This window comes from Bombyx mori, chromosome 20 (genome assembly GCF_030269925.1).
Source record: "Bombyx mori chromosome 20, ASM3026992v2".
Lineage (NCBI taxonomy): Eukaryota > Metazoa > Arthropoda > Insecta > Lepidoptera > Bombycidae > Bombyx > Bombyx mori.
Window position 1 is genome coordinate 5,624,519 of NC_085126.1, and position 17,923 is coordinate 5,642,441.

Here is a 17,923-nt window from a genome sequence, read left to right on the forward strand (position 1 = left end):
CGACGAGTAAATTAACCCTCAGACACAGCCCACTGAGTTTCTCGCCGGATCTTCTCAGTGGGTCGTGTTTCCGATCCGGTGGTAGATTCTGCGAAGCACGGATCTTTGCTAGGGTTCGTGTTTGCAACGTCGTCAGGTTACTACTAGTTAAGGTTCCGCTGAAATAGCCTCTCATGGCTATCAAATTAGGAAGGAAAAAAAAAAGAAAAGAAATTGTTAGGACGAGGTAGTGGCGATGCAGCGCAAATGTTTGTCGACTATGTCAATCTAGCTAACTTATTTAAGGGCATCGACAAATTGTCCACCGCGCTGGTATACATGAATCGAAGTACGGGTGAATACTTGCTTAATTTACATATTTTAATGAAATATATACATAACAATGTAATAGAAGTATAGCGTGTAGTCAAGACGTATATTGTTGGAGCAGTCTGCTCAACCTGGGGAGCCATATGACCTTAAGGAATAACATGGCTGTCTTTAGATTAAGTCAAAGGTCTTACATTAAAATAATCTGTACAGCTATTTAATAACTAGACACTACAGGAGTTCGCTTACGACTTTTTGACCTTTTATTGCCATTACATAGATTTATACGTGGTATATTAAAATCATCGTGTTTCGTTTTTCTAATTCCTCTGTTCTGTTATGTCTGTTGTGCGTGTAATATAAACATAAAATTTTTCACATTTTTTTAAAACAGACTTTTCGTAATACAACAAAATGTCTTGGGCTAATCGGGTAAGCCAAGATTGAAAAATAATAATTTTAATTTTATTTGTATTCGCTTTAGAAACTTATTATTTGTTTATTTTATAAATACCCACTAATTTATTCAATACATACATAGCATTGTTTTATCGATTTAATCACTAGCTAATACCTGTTTTCGTGATCTGAAACTTTTCCTCCACACAAAATACGCATGTTTCCAACGTGTAAACAAAGCAAAGGGGAAGTGGTCGACCGAAGAAGACATGATGGAGTATGTGAATGACGATATGAGAGAGAGAGAGAGGAGTGAGTGTTGAGCTGATGGCTGATAGCAGAGAATAAAAGAAAAAAAATTAGCTGTGCCGACCCCACCTATTGAGATAAAGTGGAGAAAAAGAAGAAAAAACAAAGAAAAAATTCTTATATTTCAAACGAGCCGCAAAAACCTTCAAATACGTCCATTTATCCTCGACTTATTTTTCAATTACTTCAAAATTGAATACATAATTATTCTTTTAGTATATCCGACCTCGCCTGAAATACAATGGACAGAAACTTGTTGGCGCTAGTTTCCAGTCTGACAGTTTCCTGTCTCTCTCTTGTCGTGGAAATGGAACAAACCCCCATTCACATTCGTTAAATGACTGTTTTAGCACAGGGAAACTGGAACATTCTGCCTGTTCGGTTTCATTCGTCGTTGCAGGGAAAATTGTTTTTCTGCGCGGTATTTTTGCGATAATGACTTTACCGTTATAAAATATGACGGTTAGTAGCACCCACAGCGTACTGAATTTCTCGCCGGAGGATAAGTGGGTCGCGTTTCCAATCCGGTGGTAGATTCAGCGAAGCACTGCTCTTGTTAGCGTAGACATTAACTAAGTCCCCAAGCTGAGTCGCGTGAGTTCTACCAATCCGACGAAAACAGAATAAGCCCTTCGATACTCCTGATAATTCATTAGGTAGGACAACTACAACGGCACTCATAACTAATTTTAAAATAAAACAAACGGCAAATATGATTTTACTACCTAAAAATATCATGTTAATTAACAAAAATAATTTTCCGTTTATTAATAAAAATTTACCACAGATCTTACATAATCAAAATATTTCTATAACTTGACCACAGACATAACCCAAATGTTAATTTAAATATGTGGAAATTTCGGGAGAGAGAAAATTCAGACAGAAGTTTACAATATTAATGAAAACATCTCCAAAGCTCTTTGAATCGATTCTACTTGAAGTTATGGGCGAAAGTCATTGAATGAGTGATTAAATAGTTGCAAACTAATCCGGATCCTAATCGGGATTTGGTAATAATTTGTTTTTAATGTGTAGATAGGTAGGGGAACGAGCTACCTGATTTTTTTTTATTACAAGAGCCCATAAAGTTTATTATGTGAATGCCGCCACCCATCTTAAAACATGAGGCCGTCGTGGCCTAAAAGATAAGACGCCCGGAGCATTCGTATCAAGCGATGCACCGGTGTTCGAATCTCGCAGGCAAGTACCAATTTTTCCAATGAAATACGTACTTAACAAATGTTTTTGACTTTCACAGTGAGGCAATAACATCGTGTAATAAAAATCAAACCCGCAAATTTATAATTTGCGTAATTACTAGTGGTAGGACGTCTTGTGAGTTCACATGAGTAGGACCACCCTGCCTATTTCTGCGAGAAGCAGTAAAGCGTTTCGGTTTGAAGGGTGGGGTAACCGTTGTTACTGTAAAAACTGAGACCTCAGAACTCATGTCTCGAGGTGGCGGCACTTACATTGAGGATGTCTATGGGCTCCGGTAACCACTTAACACCAGGTAGGCCGTGAGTTCCTTCACTCATCTAAGCAATAAATTAAAAAAATTAAGGCGTAATATCAACGGAGAATCAACTTGTCTCACCCATCACACTGATACGCCTACCTAATATGTCCCTAGTACAAATAGGCTGAATACTGGTACGTGGATAAGCAGGCTTATAATATACCTTAAAGATCTAATACTCAAAGAAGGCCGTTTCCCGTCCTGCAATGAATTCCATTGTCGCCCTTTACAACACCCAATTCTTTAACCCATAGACACAGCCCACTGAGTTTCTCGCCGGATCTTTTCAGTGGGTCGCGTTTCCGATCTGGTGGTAGATTCTGCGAAGCACTGCTCTTGCTAGGGTCAGTTAGCAACACACCCGGTTTGAGCCCCATGAGCTCACCTACACGTCAAGGAGAAACTGATATAGCCTCTCAAGGCTATCAGCATAGGTAGGAGAAAAAAAAACCCAGTTCAAGAGATGAGATAATATTGCTTAGCTAGGCGACGCAACAAAGACAAGTGCTGCCATCTAGTATAATTCTTGAACACTACACTTTGTAATCTGTGTTAAATTTTGAATAAGTGTTTTGTATGGTATAAAATAAAACATGGTTCTACATTTTAGAAACAGTTCAACGAAAAAAAAAAACAAAATTAAGAAGTTTTGCGAAAATATATTTATTTATTTTGGTTAAGTACATATTTTAATCAGTGTAGTCAAGTAATTTATTATTAGTAAGGAGTTGTATTAGTTTAGGGAACCTTGCGCCCTCAAGATATGAGAGTAAGCCCAGTATTTTAAGCCAATGTATTTTTTTTCTTTTACGCAACACTCATAATCATTAGCGTCACTTTTCGTTGGTGATTGTAATGCAACAGATTTGTTTCTCTGAAGAGCTAACGAGCTAAACAAAAGCCACATCTGTAGCTAAGCCTTTTGAAGTTAAGTCTAATAAAAGATGCACATTCAAGAATGTAGTACAAACGAACACAGAAGCTAACATATATTGGAAGACTGTTTGAATAGTACATTGTTTTGGATTTATATTAATAATTGTATTACAATGCATCAACAATAAATTATATAACTTTTTTGGTATCCTTCATTCATCACTTTACCGAGTATTATGTTTGAAGATTTCAGGTTCAAATTATACAAAATATAATATTATTTGCTTTATATATTTGAGTTACAACGGCGAATTAAACATTAGTCATCTGAAACAATGTCTTAGATTCTTTACTACAAAAGTATGTTAAGACTGTTAAGCCAATACTTTTGCTTTAATGTGATAGCAACACTGAAAGAGAACTCACACATTCTTCATATTTTAATACTAAATAAAATAGTGTATTTTTTGTTTAATAAGGTCCATTTTTGCAGAAATCTATTTTATACTTTTTTTCTTTTTATTCTTAAATGGGCTATGTAGTGAGAATTTTCTTCTTATTAGACAGGCATTGGTGTAGAAAATAATAATTTGGATTGTTAAAATTAAAATTTCATTATTTTATTCATTATATTAACTAAGATTTCCAAGATTGCTTTAATTTATTTTATTACACAATCTTACTGTTGCTATGAATATTACAAGATCTAATTGCTTCACTGACAATATAAGATTTAGTTCTTCTGTATCACAGAATTTAATCTATAACATTAAGCACTGAACTGTTTCTCAATCTATTATTTATTTTTTCAAATTAATTGTAGTTTGAATGTTGAAAGGAGTTAATCTGACAATCTTCCGAAAAATATTGATAATTTTAATCAACGTCAAAGTTCTTTTTGTTTAATTAAAACAAAATACAATTTCATCATTCAATTCATTCAATGAACTTGAAGATTATGAGTACATATTACTATAACATTATATAGGGACTCACTAAAACCAATCGACACCATTTAGCCTATTTTAATTTATTTAGTGGTGAACGAAGTATTGACGCCGATTGGCTTCATTGCATTATCTTTCAGTTATCCCGTCGAATACAATACTTCAATTATATCAGTAAAAACACTATGTTTGTATGCAAAAGTAATATTTGTAAGAACATTCCGAGAGATCTACTTAGAGAAAACATTCTATGAGGTTTGTAAACAACACCACTAGCTGAAACATCGATACGAGAAAAGTTGGTAATCTGCCGAACACAAATCGTATTTTAACGTCTAGAAAATAACTTAATACAGCACAGACACACTTACCGATTAATATAACAATTATTTCTTCGTTTAATAACTTATTTTAATACTGAATGTTTACAATAATTTTGAAAACAAGAGTTTTTCACACAAATTATTGACACTTATCATTAGGCATAGAGCATTTTTATTATAGTAGTAGTAGTTTCATTTTTTCAACTAGAATGACAAAGACATCAAACCATACAGCCTAACCTTTTGTATATTCAATTTTATTAAAAATGATATGACGCGAAATGAATTGAAGGTGATTAATTGAAAAAGATGAAGACACAAATAGGGATGAAATATAAACTGGGTTAAATAGTGGATATTTTCTGAAAATTTTTCAGTGGACTTTTTCAAAAACCTTGAGAAGCTACGTCTAGCGACTTTGTTTCATTTTCTTCTCCTTTCCGTTCACGATATTACGACTTTCACGATATTTAATAGTTATTAAACCACCGTTATTATACATTTAACTCCGAAGAAACACAAAATTAACAAAAAAGAACTATTTGAATTTATGTAAGGTATACACAATTATTTTCTTTCAATTATCTTTCAATTGATCAAGCAAACGAAATGTAGTCAATACGATATTGTTTGTAACAAAAGCCTAATAGTCCAGTCATTTTAGGCCGAATTGGGTGAATACCTCGGAAAATCGACATACCCAGTATATTAACACGTAAAAATTTGTATTTCGGCTTCTTTTTCTTTATTGCTTAGATGGGTGGACGAGCTCACAGCCCACCTGGTGTTAAGTGGTTACTGGAGTCTATAGACATCTACAACGTAAATGCGCCACCCACCTCGAGATATAAGTTCTGAGGACTCAAGTATAGTTAGAACGGCTGCCCCACCCTTCAAACCGAAACGCATTACTGCTTCACGGCAGAAATAGGCAGGGTGGTGGTACCCAACTCCGCGGACTCACAAGAGGTACTACCACCAGTAATTACGCAAATTATAATTTTGCGGGTTTGATTTTTATACACGATGTTATTCCTTCACCGTGGAAGTCAATCGTGAACATTTGCTAAGTACGTATTTCATTAGAAAAATTGGTACCCGCCTGAGATTCGAACACCGGTGCATCGCTCAACGCGGATGCACCGGAGGTCTTATCCTTTAGGCTACGACGACTACATCATCAACGGCATTCTAAAACTAATTTCAAAATTCACATAATTGGATGGTCGCAACTTTTACAGCCAAGGGTCAAAGGTCACAGAAATTGATATTATTTTTTACATAAATTTCGTTTTCTATGGATTTTACCCTATTTATATTTATTATCATTATTGTAGAGAATTAAATATCAACAACTTTTCTATTTAAAGTTTTTTTATACCTTGAACTATTTTTGAAATAAAGGGCATAGAGCTCACGGTCTGAGAATTATATCTGAGATCAACTTGTAGATGGTAGCCCCGATCAAAAACTCGTAATACTAAGGTTAAAATTTATTGCTAAATATATAAATATTTTTTTTATTTACTTTTACTTTAGTTTTAGTCAATGGGGAATTTAGCAGCTCCTACACTAAGAAGCTATTTCTGTCTGTTCTTAAGATTGAAGGGTTTGAAAACGTTAAATTTTGGCAAAAAATGAACATGATCATTTCCTTAATACATTTTCTTTTTTTGGCGAAAACAATTGAAAATTTTAAAATCATTCATCGTAAATTGGTTCCCGTCAAAAATGTCAACTGTCACATTAAATCTAATTTCAACACAACTTTATGCAAAATAGAAGAAATTATATCCAAAATAAATACGTACCTATGTACAATCTGTTTTGTGATAAATATCTAACGAGATAACACTATTGTCACATGTAGTTTATCAGCAAATAAGAATTTAAACAAGAAGCTTACCGCGCAGTAATCTTTGAATTTCGTGTCTAAAAACCGAGAATGAGCGAACCAAGCCATATTCAAAATAAAATGGACTTCGGCTTGGTTAACGCAGGCGCACTAGGTAACATCGGGGAGGCTTCCAATGTTTCCAATTTCCGGAATCCTATAGCATCGACTTCGACCGAAGCGTACGGGCACAGTTTACCCCCTCTGCCTCCGCGACCCGAGATGGGGTATCCAACTGTTTCTCAAGGAATGACGCAGCCGTACGGGGGTATGCAGTATGGGATGGGAAATTATGGTGGTTTCGGATATGGAGGATACGGCGGCGGTTATGGAATGGGAGGAATGGGTGCCATGGGCCTGAATGGTATGGCCCCTTATGGTGCGTACAACCGTTACGGATCTCCACTGGGCTATGGAGACATTGAGAGCAGGTTAGATATTAAAATACTTTTATTATTAGAGCACAACAAAGGAAATTCTCTATAAAGTAAAATTTATTGCTGCACCAAGAAATATAAATAAGAAAATGTCAAATACAAAGCATAAAATGTTTAAATGGAAGTAAATTATGTCTACATACTACAAGAATAGATTCCATTCATAGAGGAAATGATTTGACAATCTATTTTTTTCTTTGTTTTGCCTCTTCACCTCAACCTACATACAATTACATACAATTTTTTAAACTTATTAAACATTTTGATTTGATTTATTGATTCATATTCAACAGATATATTTTACCATGGATACTGGAAACGTACACAAAAGATTAGAATAAATACAGCTAAATTCCAAAACAATGGCAAACAAAATCAAATTAAATACTGTCTGAGTAACAATCAAAACTGAATCAATTGTACAATAGTCAGCATCACTTGACTAAAGAGGGAATGTGTGTTGCTTGATTTCCAAAAATGATATGAAGCTCCTGTATGTATTTACAGATTTATTCAATTGGCAGAGGAGAATTCAAGGCCAGCTTTTGACTCAATACAGAGCTTAGTCAGTGCTGTAGGCAGTATAGCTATGATGCTGGAGAACACCTTCTTTGCTTTGACTAGCTCATTTCGTGCTATATTAGGTAAGTACAGCAACACAATTGCTTGTAAATCGAATTCAGGTGTATTTATAATGCAACAACTGGTGTCACAAAAAAATATCATATCCATACACTGTTACAACTAATTTTTGAAAGTATAATCTTAAAGTTTACCTAAATCACAGTGTTTTGAATAATAATGTGGTTTTTCTTGTTGTATATATGATTATTTGGTAGTGGACTATATAATATAATCTGTTTTAAAAGTAAGTTAGTGTTGATATGGATTTTCTTTCATAACTACATAATTGATTTGTTTCCTTATTGATATTTGGTTGGGGTCATTGTGCCTCCCTTGTGTGTATCCTTTGAGTTATCAATCGAAAACAATCATTTTTGACAGGTGTCGCTGAAAACTTTGGTAGGTTGAGAACAGTATTTGCCCAGTTCTGGTCAACATTTGCAGTAATACGAACACTGAATTGGATTTTCAAGAAACTCCTTGTAATGCTTGGCATTAGATCTGAAACTGAATTTAAGGTAAGGTAATTAATTTAAAATTAAAAGCCCATCTCAATGTTTGTCATATCTGTATTATAAAAAAAATACAAAAATTTACATCTTATATTCTCAATGTCCACGTGATGGAACTACATAGCTAAGTCTGCAAAAAGTATATACTTTCGAAAATATCCTGTACTTTGAAAAACTTTGTACATTTAAAAAATCTACAACCTCTGAGTACCTTGAATTTTAATTTATAACAATATAACCAGAAAATATCAAAGATTTAATTGATAGGTTAGTGTTTTAAACATATTATTTCACTGAATTTATTCTTTTTGAGTTTAGTAAATTGTTATTCTACACTCAAAATTCTGCATGTTAGGACTGAGCTTTTTTTTTTATTGCTCTTGTAGGCAGACAAGTATACAGCCCAATAAAGACTACCAGTCTCATATTATGTATTAGTACATAAAATCAAGAGCCTGTGAACAGACTTATCTTTGTTATAGCAGATACATCCCCCATAGTCTGGGTCTTTGTAAACTTGTTGTACAATGATATATAGTAATAGTTTCAGATTCAGTATTCAGATGCTAAAATATCTTTGAGCCGTATTCCATCCAAATTCGTTCAGGTATTTTTGCATGATTAACATACATTTATACTCATATTTATAAGATTTGTATAGAAGTATGGATATCAAAAACTAGCAGGCAAAGCTAATAAAAAAAAATTAAAAGAGAACACCATCTTTTACAAAGTAATATACCTAACAATATCAATATATGTGTATAGTGGAATTAATTAAATATGCATTATTAAGGATAACTCAAGAACCATTGTTCATATCTTCATAAAATTTAAATGGGATCACATTCCCACGTGAATCAGTTTTAGCAAAGAATAATTAGATGTTCACCTGAAAAAAGGTTCTGAGATAATAAAAAAACACAGTCGATTTGAGAATCTAATCATTTTTGAAGTCTGTAAAAAATAAACTACGTTATTAATTGAAAACTTATAATACAAATTGTTACCGCAACCCGCGGCCGGCATTATGGATAGATTATTAAAAAAAAAAAACATATATTATTGAATTACAATATACAATGTTTTTAATCTTATCCGGTAACGCTAATAGAAAAACATTGCGATAATATTCTTATCAATTAAGAGAGAGAAGGAATCCTTGGGTCCACATGATGAAACATTATCGAGATTATTTATCGGAAACTACATTTTATTCGTTTCTAACAGATAACTCGACGAAATAAATTAATTATCTCTAAGTTTACGACAGCGTGACAATATGTAGAAAAAAAATTATGATAATAATATAATATAGTCATAAAAGCAGGCGAACAGTATTTTTTTTTGACAACGCTACTTTCGAAAAATACTCTTTTTATTCTATAGCCCTTGTTGGCAGACGAACTGATAGTGAGTGGTTACCGTCTCTCATGGACGTTAGGAATGCCAGAGGCAGAGCATAGCTCAATTCGGAAACGACTTGTATTTAAGAAGAAGTAAAAAGTGAAACTTCTCTGCCATAATTCAATTATTGCCATACAGGGATAAAAGAATATTGTTACATAATTTTATATATAAATTTTCAAGCATAATGTTTATAATGGAAGTAAACTATGTGTTACGCACGCAACTACATACGTCACAACTTAAAAATGTCATCTGTTTATCCAAACACGTGAAAAGAAGTCTTATCTTGAATTTTCTGTAATAATGTGTTCTCTTTTTTCGTACCTACGCTGATAGCCTTGAGAGGCTATTTCAGCTTCGCCCTAACGTGTAGGTGAGCTCACGGGGCTCAAACTGGAGTGTTGCTAACACTGGCCCTAGCAAGTGCAGTGCTTCGCAGAATCTACCACCGGATCGCAAATGCGACCCACCGAGTAATGTGTGGTTTGTGTTCTTTGTAGGCGTGGGCGGAGGCGGTGGCAGCCACGCGGGGCGGAGACCAAGCCGCCGCTGAGCGACCGCCCGGTTCGAGCTGGCCCATCCTCCTGTTCTTCGGAGTGATCGCCGCGGCCCCCTACATCGTGCTCAAAATGCTCAGCGGTCTCACGAGCACTATCAATGAGAACCGTAAGTGTTGAGCAAACTTTTATACTAGTGGTAGGTGAGTCCGCACGGATAGGTACCACTACCCTGCCTATTTCTGCCGTGAAGCAGTAATGCGTTTCGGCTTGAAGGGTGGGGCAGCCGTTGTCACTATTCTTGAGACCTTAGAACTTATATCTCAAGGTGGATGGCGTATTTGCGCTGTAGATGTCTATGGGCTCCGGTAACCACTTAACACCAGGTGGGCCGTAAGCTCGTCCAACGCAAAAAAATAAAATATAAAACAGAAGATCGTGAGCTCGTTCTCTCAGAAAACGCTACTGTCCATTCCCCGATGGAATCCTTTAATCGTATTTTACGACACCCACAAGAAGAAGAGGGGAGTTGCCTATCTAGGTAGGCAGGCAGACACAGCCGTATGTTCATTTTAAGAAACAATAACTATTCGGTTCCCTATTGTAATATGTAGTTTAATTTTATACGAATCACGTGTTTTTTGATCATTTAAAGTGTACAGATTAACATATTTTTTTTATTATTTACAATAAGTATACTCTTTTCTATTGTTAGCTGACCAAATGAAACGGCTTGTGAACGGTAAGTATCATTGGCAATAGATGAATTGTAGATTCATATCGGCTCCCAACGTGCCCTATACTTTTAAGCTATTGTATAGCTGTTATCGCGGGCTTTGAGTGCGGCGACCGAATCAAGAAATTCCGTAACGAAAATAAAACCTAACACCCCCAACTCCGCCTACCATGTAGCTCGCGTTCGACACATTCACACGTTGCGCTTGTGTAGTGTTTGTGAATAAGCGCGCGGCGTGACGTCGCACTGCATGCGCATCATGAAAAGTCTGTCCATCTCCCTCTCGCGCGGTCTAGCTTATGAGTGTGAAGGGGACAGATAATGTTTTGCTTTTGTTAATGTTTATAAATATAGCGTGGTCTTGTTATTGTTTTAATATTAAATTATTATTGTCTAATTATAATTGCACTAGCGACCCGCCCTCGCTTCGCTTCGGAAACATTAAAAAACACATGAAACCAAAAAAAAAAAAAAAAAAATGTAGCCTATGTTCATCAGGGACAATGTCGGCTTCTAATGGAAAAAGAATTTTTCAAATCGGTCCAGTAGTTTCGGAGCCTATTCGAAACAAACAAACAAATCTTTCCTCTTTATAATATTAGTATAGATAAGTTGATAAAAAATGCTATCCAATAGCTTTACCACGGCAGTCCCCGAGTGCCACACGTGTTTTTTATTTATTAATGACTAGACATACTAGTAAATTTGTGATATGATATATTTTCATTGAATACCAACTTCATTAAACGTTGAATCGATAGTGTAGTTATAGAAGTATAATTTTTCAAGTGTCTCGCTCTCTCCGCGGTCTATTCGTTAAAGTTAGAAAGGGACGCCTTCAGATTTAATTCAGACAGACAGATACTTCTTATTAGAAAACAAGGCAGGTCTTCTCGTAAAGAAGTAACTTATGAATAAAGTGAAAATAATAACATTTTATAAAAATATTATTTCTTTTGAATAGAAATAATAAAAAAAAGCATTTTTTAGAAATAATCAATTGCTCTGTTATAAACAAAATGTTTATTTTTTTACGATTTAAAGTGAGAATAACTGTAAATAGTGTTTAATATAATTAATTTCTATATTTGATTATTTCAATAGAAATCCATAGAATTACGCACTATTATATTTATGTACCTACCATGTTATGCGATTTTCGATTTTATTAGTAACGCCTTAAGTGCGAAACGCGGTTTAATAAGGCTCATTTGTATCCCCCTATCGTTGGGCTAAGAGACACCTAGACTTATCTATCATTCAGAGTCAGTAATTACAATTTGATTTAATCTAGGAAAGAAATGAATATATATCTAAAACTAGCTGACCCGGCAGACTTCGTAGTGCCTTAATCGATAAGTAAAAGACCTACGCTTTTGTATAAAATAATCTTAAAACAAACAAAAGGAATCCGTCCGACGGGGGACACATCAAAGGAAAAACAAAATTGTTATTTTTATTTAATTCTGAGCATTTTCATATTTATCTACCCTTTAAACCTTCTCTGGACTTCCACAAATAATTCAAGACCAAAATTAGCCAAAACGGTCCAGCCGTTCTCGAGTTTTAGCGAGACTAACGAACAGCAATTCATTTTTATGTATATAGATGTCCTATAAGCTATAAATCACTTTTATAGTCGCCTTTCGACAAAAAAAAAACAGATCGGCTATTTTAATGTAACTAAAAAAACTATCGCCTTGCAGTGAACGATCCGAACACGTGGCAGGATCCACTCCGCGCTATAGCCCAATACGATTTCCAAGCGACGCGCGTCGGAGAGCTCAGCTTCCGCGCCAATCAGCTGCTCTCCATCGCGCCGCAACACCTCCAAACGCACCTGTGGAACACCGGCTGGCTTATGGCGACGACCGATCGGAAGGAAATCGGACTCGTGCCATTAAATTACATTAAGATTATGAAGACGCCAACGGACAGTGAATCGAAAACGGACGTTGACCCAAACGAGTTCGATAAGTTCTTTAAGAAGGACTAACCTCTTGCTGCGTACGGCGGAAGCGAAGAATCACTTCGGGTAGGTAAAGTAAGGTAAATAGTAAGATAGTTTTATTCGTTCTACCTGAATATATTTTATCTTCTACCAATTGTTAGAGTTCATTATACATGTATATAAAGGAAAACTTAAAAATTAATTTAAACCACATTTAGCGGTTTCATCTCGTGTTTACTATTTCCGACGTTTGCGAGTTTCCGACGAGTGATTAATCGTGGATATTTAAATATTTTGCAGACTACCTTCTAATCGTCTATAAAAAAAATACCGTAAAACCACTAATGTTAACATAATTTTTTCTTAATGTACAGAACATTAAATTTCGGTAATTTGGGGAATTCCCCGCTTGCCGATTATTAAGCCTGCAATAGTACATGTTGGCCGAGCGTCGCCGAGGAACGCCAATACCAACGTATAGACAGTATATATTATTATGCATTGTCTTGCCACCGCTCGGTGTCGCTTGCCTATTTAGCCGAGTAAAGTCATATCAAGCGCCAACATGTATAGAACTGATTTGGCGTAGCTTGTCACAACGTGCGGGTTGCTCGCGACCACTTGCCCCACTTCGGAGCGTGGTTGGTTGGTTTCTGTGCGCAAATCAAAGGCGCTCGCGCGCTCTTGGCCAATAGTGCCCACATGTTTGTCAGTGCGCTATTACGCGGTTGGCGTCGGTCGTGTGTACGCGTACAAAATGTCACTTTCCATTCGTGCCAGCCCAACGTGTGGGCATCTCTTCAAAATTCGTCTATATTGGCCATTTGCATTGGTTTTCGATAAACTTTCCGAACGTGTAGGCAGTAAGTAGCACTTGCCCTGTATTAATTTGCCTACGCTCGCGTTGGCCTAAGCTCGACCAATTTAGTTATCCACCTGTTTCTCGTTTAACTTTGTTATGAATTTGTAATCTATTAATAAATAATTTAGAATTTTGACAGTTGGACTCTGTTAGACAGTACGAATTTTAAGATATGATTCCCAACTTGCAGACTGTCGCACCGTAGCTAGCTGACAACCGAGACTGCTAGTTCGGAATCTTACCTTAACGTATTAGAAGTAATATATGAAATGAGATGTCAAGACGTTTATGGGTTTAAAAAACCCACGATCTGTTTCGCTATTTGTAATAATAATTGTTTTATGCATTTATAAAATGAAGTTATAACATAATATAATATGTAATATAAATAAGCAATTTTGAAACTTATATGTAAATATTGAGAGGTGAAAGGCTATTTAGTTAAAGTGACGTTTTTGCAATTTTAAAGTTAAAATTTTGGGAATAATATCATAACAAAAAAAAACTTTTTCACCCTTTTGAATGGGGTACACTTAATTGAAGTTATTCAATTAAGAATATCGAATTGTGGATGTTAATCGCTACATAGTATAAAAATAAGTCGCTTTCTCTGTCCCTATATCTGTCTGTCCCTATGTATGCTTAAATCTTTAAAACTACGCAACGGATTTTAATGCGGTTTTTTTTAATAGCTACAGTGATTGAAGAGGAAGGTTTATATGTATAATAACATTCGTTAAATAGTGAAGAAATCTATACTAATATTATAAAGAGGAAAGATTTGTTTGTTTGTTTGTTTCGAATAGGCTCCGAAACTACTGGACCGATTTGAAAAATTCTTTTTCCATTAGAAGCCGACATTGTCCCTGATGAACATAGGCTAATTTTTTTTTTTTTTTGTGTCATGTGTGTTTTAATGTTTCCGAAGCGAAGCGAGGGCGGGTCGCTAGTCAATAATAAATTACAGTTTCCGAAGCGAAGCGAGGGCGGGTCGCTAGTACCAAATAAAACGGACCTTTAATTACCAATTAAATGCCGGGTATTAAGCGAAATGTCGCTTTAACCAAATAGCCTTTTACCACACGATGTCTAGTACACATACATGTATCAATCACTAGTGGTAGGATGTATTGAGTTCAAAAGAAAGGCGGTCTATTTCAGTGGTGAACCAACCACTCTTTCGTTGGAAAAGTGAGACAGCAATATTATAATATATTTAATATTATAGTTGAGATTTCGACGAAACAAACATATAATTTCCACAAGGACGATAATTTAAAACCCAACTATTTTTACAAGATAACTAAATATTAATTAATTTTGGTATCCAAACGCAGTGCTGGTTGTTTTATTGCGTAATATGTAATGGTGTTTTTTTTTTATAATTATGGTCTGTTATTAATTGAAGGGATCAATGTTTGATTATAGCTAAGGAACGAACACTTATTTTAATATTTCCTCAGTTTGTATTGTACATTAAGTATTGTTCTAGTCATGAGTTACTTGCTACACAACAGCTGTCAAGTCAATTCGGGGAGTCCGATAAATAAACAAAAGTTAGTTAGTTGAAACAAAAAATGGTGGTTCGAACACGTTAGGCAATAGTATCATAATGCAGTGTAAAGCAACCTTGTCAACCAAATCAGCCAAATATGGGTAACACACAATTGAAATTTATTCAGAAAGCCTTTTTTTTAACATGAATTTTTACATATAAGGCCGTCAGCGAAATGTTTTTTTTATTTTTATTTTTTATTGCTTAGATGGGTGGAGGAGCTCACAGCCCACCTTGGAGCCCATAGACATCCACAACGTAAATGCGCCACCCACCTTGAGATATAAGTTCTAAGGTCTCAAGTATAGTTTCAAGGGCTGCCCCACCCTTCAAACCGAAACGCATTACTACTTCACGGCAGAAATAGGCAGGGTGGTGGTGAACTAAGCTTACCATAGTTAGTATGGAGATATCGAGGTTTGAATTTACTTTTACACTGCTTCGTAGGCAAAAACAATACGCGCGAAAATAGTGTTTACAAAGCCATTTGTTATCTAACGCTGAAACTAGCGATAGATACGGTTTTGCGTCAAATTTTTTTTTGTTTCAAATAAATTGCAATTTAGAAGCACCAATTTTGAAAAATTGTGGGCTAGGCCACTTTTACGCTGATGACCTCATATAGCCTTGTGTATTTTCTCGTATCTTACAAGACAAAATATTGAGCAATAGTAGTTAGTATCCGTGATTGAAAATTTTGCGGAAGAGTCAAGGAGTCAGAGCCGCGGATTGACGACCACTGTCTTAATGAGAAAATCACGAAGGTTACGTAACGTTTTGAAGTACTTGTTCCCATTCGCTACAACTGTTTAATTGGGAATCATTTTCAATTCTACAAATCAATGTAGTGAATTGACAAGAGACCTGATTTCTATATAAGCGATATGATACTCCATTTGGTGTGCCTTTATTAACACGTTGACTGCCGTGTAGGTCACCGGTGCCCTACGCGGCGCACTGAAGTAATTATGTCGATTTCTCTCTTCGATCTTCTTACTAAGACGCCGAAATATCTACAGAAGGCGCGCGAGTTCATGTCCATTCTGAGGAATGCGGTAATGCTGTGACCTAGTTAATTATGGTAATGTCGATATTACCTACCGATTTTAAATTTTCGATATCGATAAGCGCGCGTCACAACCGTCAAGGACAACACTCGACGTCAGACAAATGCGGGGGGAGGCGGGCGAAGGTGGGGCGAGCTGTCCCCCGCGCGTCGCCTCTGGCCTCGATGAACATGAACTCGCGCGCATACAGTAGTAGACTCTCGGAAAGATGAATTCTTACACTTTAAAAACAAAAGTAGACAAAGTTAGGCAAAGACGCTTAGTAAAAGAAATCGAAATAATTACTTCAGTGCGCCACGTAGGGCACCAGTGACCTACATGGCAGTCAACGTGTTAAAATACTAATATTATGACTAGAAGACCGGACTTTTCCTTCTTGACTTCAAGCTTTTTATAAATTCAGAGCATTCACTATTAATCGGTATTCATTTATAATAAAATTTTGAAACCGACATTTGTGGCCAGTGATGCCAAACCGAAGTATTGTGAACAATAATTGTGCTATTTAAAAGAAGTAAATTACAATTGATGATCATATTAATAATTGATAATACATCCATAATTTTGACTTATTTGAACAAATGATATTATATAATTTGTTTTTTAAGATAACTTGCTTTTCGTATTCCGTATTGCAATTTATTACACTTTTCAATTAGATATTAAAATATTACCGATAAAATCAAGAATTATTATATGGTGTTATTTTTGGTGAAGGCTTTTTTAATTGTACTTCTTAAAGTGAAAAAAAATGTGAATTGTTAAAACATAATTCAGTGATAATTAATATTAAGCTAGCTCTCTTAGACTCAATTTTAATATAATTTAATATTCTATTGTATATAGTGTATACTAGGTTTGTAGCGGGAAGGACTGAATTATTTTCCAATTAAATGTGATGAAAAAAGATGATTTTATTTGTTTACCTCCTAAAACCTCCCACAGGGTTCTCGCAACAAATAAGCGACTTTTTGACGATCCTTGCAATTTTCTCCTTACCGAATACTAATAATCTGGCTGGATACAGAAAACGACATTCACAAAATGTCATTGATTTCAACTGGTAATCAATGGCCGTAGTACAGCAATGTAGTACAAGGGATCGACCACTTCGATAAAGCGGCACGACACGAGAACCCTCTCATCGTGGCCGCCGGTAACTGCATTCCCGATCCTGCGGAAAGAATGGAAACCAGTCGACGTCGCCCCAAACACGTCATTTCGGATCCTCCCAATCCACTAACGGTGCTTTTAGGAAAGTCAAGCACCGGTCACCGTTCTCGTCGAACCCGTCGCTTGCGACGAAGGGCTCGAGTAAATTAACCTACAGACACAGCCCACTGAATTCTCGCCGGATCTTCTCAGTGGTCGCGTTTCCGATCCGGTGGTAGATTCTGCGAAGCACGGCTCTTGCTAGGGTTCGTGTTAGCAACGTCGTCAGGTTTCAGCCTCGTGAGCTCACCTATTAGTTAAGGTTCCGCTGAAATAGCCTCTCAAGGCTATCAGCTTGGTAGGAAAAAAAAAAGACATCGAAAAGGCGATCTTAACAATGCCCTTCATCTCAAGGTGAGTGGCGGTTATGTTGTGATATGTGTTTATAAACTCCATTAGCTATTTAATACCAGGAGGGTCTTTATCTCTACAGCTCGACTAATATATTTGAAGGATTCAAAATGACCAAATGAGAAACAAA

General features: G+C 35.8%; 2 protein-coding genes across 4 annotated transcripts in view; one reads left to right on the plus strand and one right to left on the minus strand.

Moving 5' to 3' along the window:
* The window catches only part of LOC101745942 (focal adhesion kinase 1), a 203,192-nt gene extending 198,332 nt beyond the window's left edge, over nt 1-4,860 (minus strand). For both annotated transcript variants that reach the window (XM_038018048.2, XM_038018046.2), the window contains exon 1: nt 4,734-4,860. The gene's annotated coding sequence lies outside the window, so the exon portion shown is untranslated. The remainder of the gene's footprint in view (nt 1-4,733) is intronic.
* A 1,556-nt stretch (nt 4,861-6,416) lies between these two features.
* LOC101746231 (peroxisomal membrane protein PEX13) lies at nt 6,417-16,502 on the plus strand. Of its 2 annotated transcripts, XM_062674327.1 has the most exons (6): nt 6,417-7,010; nt 7,524-7,660; nt 8,022-8,158; nt 10,063-10,228; nt 12,502-12,830; nt 13,799-16,502. In XM_062674327.1, the coding sequence occupies exons 1-5, from the start codon at nt 6,631-6,633 to the stop codon at nt 12,789-12,791; spliced, it is 1,110 nt and encodes a 369-aa protein (XP_062530311.1). In that variant the 5' UTR covers nt 6,417-6,630; the 3' UTR covers nt 12,792-12,830; nt 13,799-16,502. The 2 variants fall into 2 exon arrangements, with proteins under 2 accessions (XP_062530311.1, XP_004922625.2); XM_004922568.5 differs by having other exon boundaries at nt 12,502-15,931.
* The last annotated feature ends 1,421 nt before the right edge of the window (nt 16,503-17,923 follow it).